Source organism: Rhinopithecus bieti, unplaced genomic scaffold, assembly GCF_001698545.2.
Source record: "Rhinopithecus bieti isolate Rb0 unplaced genomic scaffold, ASM169854v2 scaffold_32760, whole genome shotgun sequence".
NCBI lineage: Eukaryota > Metazoa > Chordata > Mammalia > Primates > Cercopithecidae > Rhinopithecus > Rhinopithecus bieti.
This window is the reverse complement of record NW_016813956.1, coordinates 398,407-410,981: the sequence shown is the minus strand read 5'-3', so window position 1 is coordinate 410,981 and position 12,575 is coordinate 398,407. Positions and strand designations below refer to the sequence as shown.

General features: G+C 41.7%; 3 protein-coding genes across 3 annotated transcripts in view; 1 reads left to right on the top strand and 2 right to left on the bottom strand.

Annotated features, from left to right (window-relative positions):
- The window catches only part of LOC108513388 (uncharacterized), a 37,259-nt gene that overhangs the window by 18,573 nt on the left and 6,111 nt on the right, over positions 1-12,575 (bottom strand). Inside the window, exons 2-3 of the mRNA XM_017849128.1 lie at positions 5,562-5,651; positions 4,688-5,081 (exon numbers count right to left, since the gene is read on the bottom strand). Coding sequence (XP_017704617.1) covers positions 4,688-5,081; positions 5,562-5,651 — 484 coding nt within the window. The remainder of the gene's footprint in view (positions 1-4,687; positions 5,082-5,561; positions 5,652-12,575) is intronic.
- LOC108513408 (histone H2A type 1) lies at positions 4,568-5,235 on the bottom strand. The gene has a single exon (XM_017849153.1). It carries the CDS (start codon positions 5,070-5,072, stop codon positions 4,680-4,682), a length of 393 nt encoding a protein of 130 aa, XP_017704642.1. The 5' UTR covers positions 5,073-5,235; the 3' UTR covers positions 4,568-4,679.
- Positions 5,360-5,857, top strand: LOC108513414 (histone H2B type 1). Its single transcript, XM_017849159.1, has one exon. It carries the CDS (start codon positions 5,404-5,406, stop codon positions 5,782-5,784), a length of 381 nt encoding a protein of 126 aa, XP_017704648.1. The 5' UTR covers positions 5,360-5,403; the 3' UTR covers positions 5,785-5,857.

Here is a 12,575-nt window from a genome sequence, read left to right as displayed (position 1 = left end):
GCTGCAGGGCAGTGCTGCAGTCTTAGCTTACTGCAACCTTTGCCTCTCAGGTTCCAGCGATTCTCCTGCCTCAGCCTCCTGAGTAGCTGGGATTACAGGCACTGGCCACCACACCCAGCTAATTTTGGCATTTTTAGTAGAGACGAGGTTTCACCATTTTGGCCAGGTTGGTCTCGAACTTCTGACCTCAGGTGATCCGCCTGCCTCGGCCTCCCAAAGTGCTGGGATTACAAGCGTGAGTTACCGCATCTGGCCGTGGCTTGCGTTATTCTTTATAAATAGCATTGTTCCAGGATTCTCCATTTCTCTTCTCTGTTTCTTGATTCTTTACCAAATCTTGACAGCATACGCCTTGAAACAATGAGGATATTCAATATACTTCTATGAACCCAGTTATAGCATCTGGATTTAATCTACAATAAGTATCTATATTTATATCTACATCTACATGTCTATACAGTTGTGTTAGGGAACTAAGGGGGCTTGTTAAACCATTACTCACTGAGGCAAGAAGAGGTGGGTAACTAGCAAAATTATTGATGTTTGAATTTTTCCATGGCAAAATATCAGTAAGTGGACAGTATTTGAAATTCTTTTAGCTAGGCACAGTGGCTCAGGCCTATAATGCCAGTGACCCAAGAGGCTGGGGTAGGAGGATTGCTTGAGGCTAGGAATTTGAGGCTGCAGTGTCATAATTGTGACACTGCACCCCAGTCTGGGCAACAGAGCAAGACTCAAAAATGAAAAAAAAAAAAAAAAAAAAAAGAGAAGTATTATATGAATATTTTTCTCTCTATCGTATGTTTTTGAGGGACAGCATCTACAACTGCTAATTCTGGTGTTTAAAAAAAGGGGAAGAGAAATCACTGTGGAAGCACAATGCCATTTCATGAAAAGAAGAAAGTCCAGAAAATAATTTGCTATTCCTGGAAGCTACATAAACTCCAAGAAAGACTCAGATAAGAACATCAGGTCAATTACTTTGAAGTCTAAAAAGAATACAAAGTTAACGTGTTTATTATTTTGTAGGAGCCAAGGCAAGCTCTGAAGCTTTGCTGAAAGATTAGCTTGCAAAAGGCAGATTAATTGTGGAAAAGTTACACAAATTTATTAACGTGTTCAAGGGAGCGTTTAGGATGAAAACGCAAAGATACAAGAAAAAATTGTCCACTTTTATGCTTAGGTTCAACAACATATGGACAACCTTGTAGAAATTTGATTGGATAAAAAGGGTATGATGTAATGTTAATAAACTGAGTGGAGAAACCCAGCAAGGATTGTTTGCCTAGACTCTTCTTGGCCTCTGTCAACTGAAGAATGAGAAGGTTCATACATTTGCAAAGGAGAGCTTTATTTCTCAAAGGATTGCAGCCTGCAAGGTGGCCATTCTGGGCCACCACAGCCTGGGAAGGGTAGCCTTGGTTTGCTGAGAGACAGGCAGTTAAGGAGGGAGGGATAAAACAGGAATTTTTGAGGAATGGGTGGGCCAAATATACATATTTAACAGGTTATAGGAGGAGCTATGAATATTCATGAAGGAGACCCAAGCACAGGTGTATTAGGTTTACATGTATGTAACATATGTCACATGATCAATTTGGGGTGAAGATTTAACATGTAAATGAGTTATAATTAGGTCCTATATATAAAACTGAAATGTAGGGCAGAAGTCTATGATCTGCATTCTGAGGAGACTGGTCACATTCAGTTGCGGGTCTGCAGTCATTTATCAAGAAACTCTGTGGTCCTTAATACCTGTCTTATCTGGACCACCATGGAGAAGGGTGGAAGGGGCCAGATAAAGTAAGTAAAGGGGCTTTCTGGTGTATTATTCCCTCAAATCGGACTTTGAAAAAGTCTAGCAGTGATTAGAAAGTGGAAGAAGGGTAGAAACAAACAGGATGTGTAGCCTCCATCCTGTCATGCCTGGGAACTTAAACTTTTGGGGTCGTTTAGCCAAAGGAGCGTCCATTATTCTGTCAAAGGGGTTTAGAATGTTCATTTCATCCCTCACCTCTTTGAACATGCATTCCTTCCTTCTGGGTACTGGGTATGGGACAGCTCCATCTCTGGAATGGGGTCTTATGACCTGCATTAAACAAGGTGGGTCAAATAATTTCTCTGTGGTCAGTTGTTACACAAAAAGGTGGAAGGGAAGTTAGAGTAATATTTTTAGTTTTTATGGCTGGCTTTGGGGAAAAAGGATTCTGGTTGTCATAAGCCACGCTGGGAAAGAGGAATTTTAGTTTCTATGTCTAGCCTCAGAAGAGAATGGGACTGAGAGACAGGAGGGCAGGAGAAAGTCAGAGAAAAATTTTGCTTCTGAGGTTGCTTCTTTGGCCTTCATTTTGGGGTATTGTTTCTGAGCCCGAATTTGATTAATGAGTAAAGGATGTCAAGGAGTTTTACTATGGGGCTTCATAGACATTTATCTTACAATTGCTATATTTTATCTTGTTTTACTTAAAATGTAGTTTAAGAAAATCGTAAGATTTCTAAGGAAAAACGGGAGGGGACATAATGTGTCCCACTATAAAACATTTATAGTTTTTACAAAGTTTGCAGGGAAATGTGCTTTTATAATCTCACAATTTACTATTGATGAAAGGTATCACACTTCTTGAAGTTACTTCTTGGAGGCTTTTGTCTGATGATGCAAATAATTTCTGTTATTTGTATCACCAGAAATTATTTTTGATGCTAATTATTTTTGATGCAAATTATTTGTGATGCAAATAATTTCTGTTCAGTGGAACAGATATAACTCCAATTATTTAGGACCCTTGGGGCATTAATTTTTTTTGTAATCTCATTCAGCAACCTTGTGCTAACATTTAAGAAAGGGCAGCTTTTCCCTTAAGTAGCTCAGTGACTTCTGGTAGTGACAGAGTTTGCCATGATTCAGCGCCGGTATCTGAAGGACATCATCAAGCTGCTGGTGGCCAGAGTGCTCTTGCTGGCTGCCTTGGTGGCTAGCTGCTTAGGAGGCTCTTTGCCACCAGTGGACTTGCGTGTGGTTGGCTTGGTGTAGGCCATGACCTTTCATATCAGATTTACAGATCAGTTCTCTTTACAGGGCCTGGTGTGATGCAATTAGTTTTGAGATTTTTTTTTGTGGAGCAGTGTGACTGGATTTCTAGTAAAGTTGAATAATTATGCTTTACAGTGTAGTCCATTTATAAATTTCGGTCATAAAACTAAGTTTTTGCTGCTGGGTTTTTTTTTTTTTTTTTTCTTTCCTAAACAGGATCTTGCTTTGTCCCCCATAGCTCACTGTAGCTTCGAACTCTTGGGCTCAATCAATCCTTCCCTGCCTACTTCTCCCAAGTAACTAAGATCTCAGACCAAGACACCATGCCAGGCTAACTTTTCCCTTTTTTTTTTTTTTTGAGACGACGGAGTCTCCCTCTGTTGCCCAGGCTGGAGTACAATGGCACCATCTCAGCTCACTGCAACCCCCGCCTCCCGGGTTCAAGTGATTCTCCTGCCTTAGCTTCCCGAGTAGCTGGGATTTCAGGAGCCCACTGCCGGCCCGGCTAATTACTTTGTATTTTTAGTAGAAACAGGGTTTTGCAATGTTGGCCAGGCAGGTCTCAAACTCCTGACGTCAAGTGATCTGCCCACCTCGGCCTCCCAAAGTGCTGGGATTACAGGTGTGAGCCACCGGGCAGGGCAGGTTTTTTACTTTTTGTGGAGATGAGGGGGGTGTCTGGCTTTATTGCCCAGCTCGGTCTTGATAACCTGGGCTCAAGCGATTCTTCTGCCTTGGTCTTTCAACTTGCTGGGATTACAGGTCTGAGCCAGGGCGTTAGGCCATTACAGCTTAGTTTCGTTTAGTGTTGATTTTAGAATACTGTGTTAATTGCGCTTTTTGAAAAGAGAAATCCAACAAACAAATCTCACTGGAGGAATGTAGTCTTTTTTTTTTTTTGAGACGTAGTCATGCTCTGTTGCCTAGGCTGGAGTGCAATGGCGCGATCTTGGCTCACTGCAGCCTCTGCCTCCCAGAATCAAGCGCTTCTCCTGCCTCAGCCTCCCAAGTTGCTGGGACTACAGATGACCGCCACCACGCCCGGCTACTTTTTGTATTTTTTAGTGGAGACGGGCTTTCATTATGTTGGCCAGGCTGATCTCGGACTGCTGACCTTGTGATCCGCCCACCTTGGCCTCCCAAAGTGCTGGTATTACAGGCATGAGTCACTGAGCCCAGTCGGAATGTAGTCATCTTTAAAACTTAAAAAGCCCGCCCTGAAATCCTAATGGGCAGCTATCCTTCTTTGTTCTCTTATTACTGTATCAATATTTCAGCCTTTTCTGACAAGTGCACATGAATAAACAGCCTATGTGAAATAATAAAACGTATACACACCATGGACTTATACACAAAATAACATAGTGACACACCTTGAGGTGTTACAACATCGGTTCCTATTCTTGTGTACCTTTATAAACGCATTTTTACTGCAAAGACACACCAGTAAGACAAACTAGTGCACAAAATGTGAGCAAGGATTTCAATAATGAACTGACCAGTAACGTCAGAAGCGTTCGTAAAACTAGGACAAGGTTTCAGGCATTGTATGTGTATTCCAGCACTTTCCAGAAAACGTGGGTGGCTCTGAAAAGAGCCTTTGGTTTCTGGGACTCGGGGTCACTGATGGACTTGACTAGTAATCATTTCACTTGCCCTTGGCCTTATGGTGGCTCTCCGTCTTCTTAGGCAGCAGTACGGCCTGGATGTTGGGCAAGACACCGCCCTGCGCAATGGTCACGCGACCTAGAAGCTTATTTAGCTCCTCGTCGTTGCGGATGGCTAGCTGCAGGTGGCGCGGGATGATGCGGGTCTTCTTGTTGTCGCGAGCCGCGTTGCCAGCTAGCTCCAAGATCTCAGCGGTCAGATATTCCAACACCGCCGCCAGGTACACGGGAGCGCCAGCCCCGACTCGTTCGGAATAGTTGCCCTTGCGAAGGAGGCGGTGGACACGGCCGACTGGAAACTGAAGCCCGGCCCTGGAAGAACGCGTTTTAGCCTTCGCCCGAGCTTTGCCGCCTTGCTTTCCACGTCCAGACATAGTGACTTCCTAGCAGCAGAAGAGGTAACAACCAACAGGATAAAGAAAAAGAATGTGCTCGATGGAGGAATAAGAAGCTAGTTATAGTCGTCGGTAGAATTGTAAAAGGCTCAGTTTGATTGGTTAAAATTATTCTTTGACGAAACAACCAATTAGAAAGGAAATAAGGTGAAAGCTATTTTACATGTATGCGTCACTAACACATTGCCCAATCAGTGCTGGATATTTTGAATTCTTTATTTGCATAAAAGACGTATAAAAGGAGAGACTCTAGACACGAGTTCTTATTTAAGTGTTTTCATCCTTACTGTACTTCTTATTTACTGACAATATGCCTGAGCCAGCCAAGTCAGCTCCTGCTCCGAAGAAGGGCTCCAAGAAGGCTGTGACCAAGGCGCAGAAGAAAGATGGCAAGAAGCGCAAGCGCAGCCGTAAGGAGAGCTACTCCGTGTACGTGTACAAGGTGCTGAAACAGGTTCACCCCGATACCGGCATCTCATCGAAGGCCATGGGCATCATGAATTCCTTTGTAAACGACATCTTCGAGCGCATCGCAGGCGAGGCTTCCCGCCTGGCGCACTACAACAAGCGTTCCACCATCACCTCCAGGGAGATCCAGACGGCCGTGCGACTGCTGCTTCCCGGAGAGCTGGCCAAGCACGCAGTGTCCGAAGGCACCAAGGCTGTCACCAAATATACAAGCTCCAAGTAAATGTGTGCTTAGGCACTTTAGAACTCAAAGGCTCTTTTCAGAGCCACTCAAGTCGCACATAAAGAGCATTAATGCTGAATATCACCGTTTTCTAGGGAATAATTCTTCCAATTTTGTAATTCCAGCACTTTGGGAGCCCGAGGCGTGTGCGGATCTAGCGTAGCCTACCTAACATGGTTAAATCCCGTCTCTACTAAAAATACAAAAAATTTGCCGGGCGTGGGGCAGTTGTCTGTAATCCCAGCTACTTGAAAGGCTGAGGCAGGAGAATCTTGAACCCGGAAGGCGGAGGTTGCAGTGAAACGAGATGGCGCCTTTGCATTCCAGCCTGGGCGATAAGGGCGAGGCTTCGTCTCAAAAAAAAAAAAAAAAAAAAAAGAATCACAAGATACACGTATTCTGTGTTGGCAAGAGCCTGTAATCCTAGCAGTTTGGGAGGCCGATGCATGAGGCTCGATTCAGGAGTTAACAGGTTTTGCCTGGGTAACATACTGAGAACTCATCTCTGCAAAAAATGAAACTAACCGGTTGTGACTCGTTGTACTAACAGTTACTCGGTAGGCTGAGGTGGTAGGATAGCTTAAACTAGAGCTACAGGCTGCAGGAAGATGTGAACACGCCACTGCAATTCCAGCCTGGGCGACTCTGGTAGGGGTAGGAACAGTAGTCTTTGGGTCTCTGAAGATCACCTGACAAGTTTGACTTCTGAGCACTCTGTTGTGGAGGGACTACCATGGGCATTGGCGATGTAAAGTTGAGCTAAAAATCTCGTTTTGGGCCGGGTGCGGTGGCTCACGCCTATAATCCCAGCACTTTGGGAGGCCGAGGTGGGCGGATCACGAGGTCAGGAGATCGAGACCATCCTGGCTAACATTGAAACCCCATCTCTACCAAAAAAATACAAACAAAATTAGTCGGGCGTGGTGGCACTTGCCTGTACTTTACAGCTACTCCGGAGGCTGAGGCTGGAGAATCCCTTGAACCCGGGAGGCGGAGGTTGCAGTGAGCTGAGATCGCGCCACTGCACTCCATCCTGGGCGACAGAGCTAGACTCCGTGTATATAAATATATAAATATATAGATATATAAAATATATACATATATGAATTACATATATAAATATATATTTAACTATATATAAATATATATACTATATATAAATATATATATATACACCTTTGGACTCGTGAGGCGAGGCTGGTGGATCACTTGAGGTCAGGAGTTCAAAAACAGCCTGACCCACATGGTGAAACCCTGTGTCTACTAAAAATACAAAATTAGCCGGGTGTGGTGGTGCATGCCTGTAACCCCAGCTACTACGGAGACTGAGGCAGGAGAATCGCTTGAACCCGGGAGGCGGAGGTTGCAGTGAGCCTAGATCGCGCCATTTCACTCCAGCCTGGGCAACAGAGGAAGACTCTGTCTGAAACACAGAAACCATTAGTTTATAGTCATTAATCAAATTTCTAAAATGGGGCCAAAAAAAAAAAAAAAAAAACACGTCACTACTCCATAGTACTCCATGAGCAGCCTCAGGTTTCTGAAAACGACAACATAGCACTTCCAAGTATGGTGCCTTGACACAGTGAACATTCTAAGAAATTAGTAGAACAACATAGACAGGAATGTTCTTATGACCTTCCTCTGAAGCAGGTCTTACGACCTTCCTGTGAGTCTTGCAGAGTATGAGAGGAATCGGAACAAATAGACATTGCTAGATTTCTCCTTATTATCCTTAGCTCATATTATTTTTGTCTCGTTATATTTCTGCATGACTCTCTACTCTTCATCAAACCTAGTGCAAAAACACTCAGGTTTAACCCCTTCTTCAGGTCTTTATTTCCTTATGTCATGTAAAACTTTATATTAAATGTATATGTTTTTCTCTTGGCCAGGCGCCGTGGCTCACGCCTGTAATCCCAGCACTTTGGGAGGCCGAGGCGGGCGGAGCACGAGGTCAGGGGATTGAGACCATCCTGGCTAACACGGTGAAACCCCGTCTCTACTGAAAATACAAAAGAAATTAGCCGGGAATGGTGGCGGGCGCCTGTAGTCCCAGCTACTTGGGAGGCTGATGCTGGAGAATGGCGTGAACCTGGGAGGTGGAGCTTGCTGTGAGCCAAGATCGTGCCACTGCACTCCAGCCTGGGGGACAGAGCAAGACTCCGTCTCAAAAAATAAACAAATAAATAAATTTAAAAAATAAACGTGTATGTTTTTCTCTTGTTAATCTGTATTTTGTTTCAGGGCCCCAGCCAATGAACATAAGATGGGTAAAAGGAAACACTCTTTCCTCCCCTACAACACACACTAGGGGTAGGTGTGCATCTGTGTTCTGTGTGTTTGTCTTTGTGGAGTACAAAAACTGGCATAACATAGAAAAAGTGTGGAGAAAAGTAATCCTAGAATGAAAATGTTTGAGAAGTGTGTTTGTTAGGGCTGCCAAAACAAACTACCAAAGACTATGTGGCTTAAAAAAATTAATTTTGTCACAATTCTGAAGGCTACAAGTTCAAGATCAACCCAGTGAGCACAATTGATTTTTTCTTGGACCACTCTCCTTGGGGTTTCCCCTTTCTGGTCTTTCCTCTGTGTGTGTGGTTTGTTTTTTAATCATCTTATAAGGACAGCAGTCAGATTAGATTAGTACCCATTCCTAAAACCTCATTTTACACCTTTAAAGACCTTATGTCCAAATAAAGTCACATTTTCAAGTACTTGGTATTGGACTTCAACGTTTGAATTGTGGGCTGGGGACAGGAAATTCAGTCGATATCAAAAATTATGGTGATTAAGCTTGTAAATAGTACACGAAATAAGTATTTCACAGGCATCTCAAACTCAGCGCAACTAAAACAGACCTTATGATACGCTACCTAGCTTCACTTACTCATCCAACTTTGAAATCTAGTCCCCATTCCAGAGTATTCCCTTTTATGCAAATACTTAAAAATATATAACGTCTTACTGATTCTAACTTCTAATTTTATGTTAATATTGTCCGTATTTTTGTTTACTGTGGCTAAAATCTGAAAATATTAATGTTGAAGAGTTAGACTTTGCCTAAAACTAGGTTTTATCCCTAATGGAATATTATGCAGCTGTTAAAAATAATGCTTTTAAAAAAAATAAACGACATAAAATATGCTCATTGCATTGTATAGGGTAAATCCAAGTTGCCAAATGACGTATTCTTATTTATTTACATGACATCACACACACATTCACATGCACACACACACTATATAGTTTTAGGAAAAAAGAGTGACTATAAGGGTCAATGCCAAAATGTTAAGAGTGCTGTTACATTTTTTTTGGTGCAATAGCTCCTCTAAAGGTAACTTTCTCTATTTGTCTCTATCCAAAACTCTCCATCGTGTGGTTAAGAAATAGGAAACTCTCCCTAGGCCCTTTCCTCTCCAAGTCTCCCTGCCCTATGTTAAGAAAAATTAATTTATTCCACAGGTAATCATTGAGCACCAACTATGTACCAGCTATTATCCTATGCAATACAAAAATGAATAGAGTAAATTTAAGATATACTTACTAAGGAAATTGAAAATCAAGACAATAGAATATCCTAGCATAAAATGAAAAAAACAGGAAAAAATAGAGTAAGAATTATTTGTGAACGACCTAATAATCTGTGTGACTCTGAGCATATGTTCATGTTTATGAAATAATGTCCTAATGACCTCAAAGAGGATCAAATGGGAAGGCTAATTTTAAAAGTGTGAAATGACTGTAAGGAACAGAGGAACAAGAAGGATTAAGGCCAGAAAATGACATAATTTATGGTCAGGTCATGGTTACCTCTGGGGGCAGTAGCAGGAAGATGAGAGATGAGGTCAAAGCAGTTCTTGGTAATATAACAAATATAACACACATAACCAATATATTTGATTGACAATTGGGTTCAAGCATGGCCATCATATTATTTTTTATAACTTGTATATCGATTTGTTACATTTTTAAATGTATCTAGAAGTACAAACTTAAAAGCAAGTAAAGAAAAAATAATCTACAAACATATTTGTGGAAAATCACTTCAACTTCTATAAAAAGAACTTCTGTAAAACTATGAAATATTGCTTATAGCAAAATTTGGTTATAAAAAAGGAAAACTCTCCTTACACTCCAAAAGACTGTAGATGCTGAAAAAAGAGTGGGTGCTTAACAAAATCTCTGCTACTATATAAAACTTGATTTTTTTTCCCCCTTTTTTCCTTTTTTTTTTCAGATGGAGTCTCTTTCTGTCGCCCAGGCTGGAGTGCAGTGGTGCGATCTTGGCTCACTGCAACCTCCACTTCCCGGGTTTGAGTAATTCTCCTGCCTCAGCCTCCTGACTAGCTGGGACTACAGGCCACATGTGTGCCACCATGCTAATTTTTGTATTTTAGTAGAGATGAGGTTTCACCATGTTGGTCAGGCTGGTCTCAAACTCCTGACCTCAGGTGATCTACCTGCCTTGGCCTCCCAAAGTGATGGGATTACAGGCGTGAGCCACTGCGCCCGGCCTGTGAGACTTGTTTTTTAAGGGGTTCTTCTTGAAATATACTCCTTTTCTGCCAGGGAAAGGAAATACTTCACATATACGCTGAAGTATTTCATTTCATCATTTGTAAATTTGTTTAGATTTCCATTTATTTCATTCATATCCATTTCATTCAGGCAATGGTTCAGATAAATTAAACACATAATTTGAATTCAATATGCTAAATACAAGAACTAGTTTTGTAAAAGATATGAGAATTGTTTTTACATAATAAGAACAGTTGCTGAGTTAGGAAAGGGATTTTGTGTGGTTCCCTGTTGTTCAAAAGAAAGTCCACATTCCTGTCATTGGCCTAACATGCCTCCAAACCTGGCACAAAGCCACTTGTCCAAGCATCAACCATCAGTTCCAATACTGACATGATTTATGCTATTGTCTGAACTTCTATTTTATTTTATTTTTTCTTTAGAGATGGAGTCCTGTTCTCATTGCCCAGACTGGAGTGCAATGGCACGATCTCTGCTCACTTCAGCCTCTGCCTCCTGAGTTCAAGTGATTCTCCTGCCTCAGTCTCCCAAGTAGCTGGGATTACAGGCATTTGCCACCATGCCTAATTTTGTATTTTTAGTAGAGACAGGGTTTCACCAGATTGGTCAGGCTGGTCTCGAACTCCTGACCTCATGTGATCTACCCGCCTCAGCCTCACAAATTGCTGGGCTTACAGGTGTGAGCCATTGTGCCTGGCCTCTTTTCTGACATTCTATATAGTATTTAATTCTTGCTCTGCTTTCCATAAAGGCATATTTTGACTGACCAAATAGACTGGAAGCTCCTCAAGGGCAGGAAAAAAATATAGAGGGAGGTGGTGGGGAGGGGTGTTAATGCTAAACAATGTTGTTATGGATAGCCTCAAGAAGACTATGATATTTGAATACAAACCCGAAGGAAGTGAGGGACCACCACCTACAGGAACCTAGAAGCTGACTGGACCACTCAAGGGGAACCATCGGTATGTCGTTCCTGTGAGGAGTACTTCTAGCAAGTTCCAGGAACTGGTGGAGTTGGCTAGGAAGGAGTGGAAGAGTAGCGGGATTTGAGACCAAAGAGTTAATAAGGATCAGACAGTGTGGCCTGTAACCCACTGAAAGGACCTTGAGTTTTTCATTAAGTGATATGAGAAACATTGTGGGGGTTTCAGCAGAGGAGTCATCTGATCTGAATTGTCCTTTATTGGAATTCCTCTGGGAGAACAAGGTGATGACGGTGTTGTAGTAATAAAGGTAGAAGATGGCAGTGGCTTGACCAGAGGAGTAGCAGTGGGAATGAGAAATGGTTGGATTCTGTTTGTGTTTTCAAGGAAGAGGTCATAGAACTTACTGATGGATTGTTATGTAGGATGTGAAAGAAAAAGACAAAAATGATTCCAACTAACAGAGTATAAATGCCATTCACCAGTTTCAAGATGATGAGATTAGCTGTTTTGTCAGAGATAACGAAATTCTGTTGAAATTGGCAGTTCATATTAATTGGACTTTCAAGTAGAGATGTCAAGTAAATAACAGGGTCTCTGAGTATGGAGTACAACGCTGTGGGCTGGTCATTTAGTGTTCATGACATAAATATATGTATAGTATCTCCACAGCAACAAGGAAACATCAGTTCAAAAGAATCAGATGGAGATTTTCATTCTCCAGGTCCATCTTCTCAGAGCGATCAGAAGTGGCAGAGCTAAGGGAAGAGAAAAGGCAGCATCAGATAGAGCTCTGAATCCAGTTTCCACAAATAGGCTTCAGGAGGCCTGAGAACACATAGAATTGCATCAGGGGATTGAAATGTCCCCAGTTATGTGATGACAGTGGGTGTATTTTGGAAAAACTGTGAATATCTATCACTGGATCTCCGAAGTTATTCCCCATGGCTCTAACTTTAATAGATTATTTGAGTGAGGATTCCAATGTTATTTCATACTCTTATGAGTAAGGGCATTTTCCCACATTTGTAAAATAGGAATAATATTGATTGTGTGTTCTGAAAATTACAGGAGAAAAGGAAAATTACTGGAGAAAGAAATTGTAAAACTGTAAGTTAGGAATTCACATGTCATTAATACAAATCAAACATTCTTTACTTCTTTGACCCAAAGCTTTCTCCTTATTATCTACCTTCTTTCTTGAGAGATTTAGTTCCATCTTGTGGCTTTTTTTCTCTTATGGCAATTATGCTTTGACTGTGAATTATGTTTCCATGTTTCTTTTCTTTCTTGTTTTTTTTTTTTTTTTTTTTTTTTTTTTTTTTT

Excerpts from the sequence above, each read along its gene's own strand:
- LOC108513408 (XM_017849153.1), bottom strand. The coding sequence starts at position 5,072 with ATGTCTGGACGTGGAAAGCAAGGCGGCAAAGCTCGGGCGAAGGCTAAA.
- LOC108513414 (XM_017849159.1), top strand. The coding sequence starts at position 5,404 with ATGCCTGAGCCAGCCAAGTCAGCTCCTGCTCCGAAGAAGGGCTCCAAG.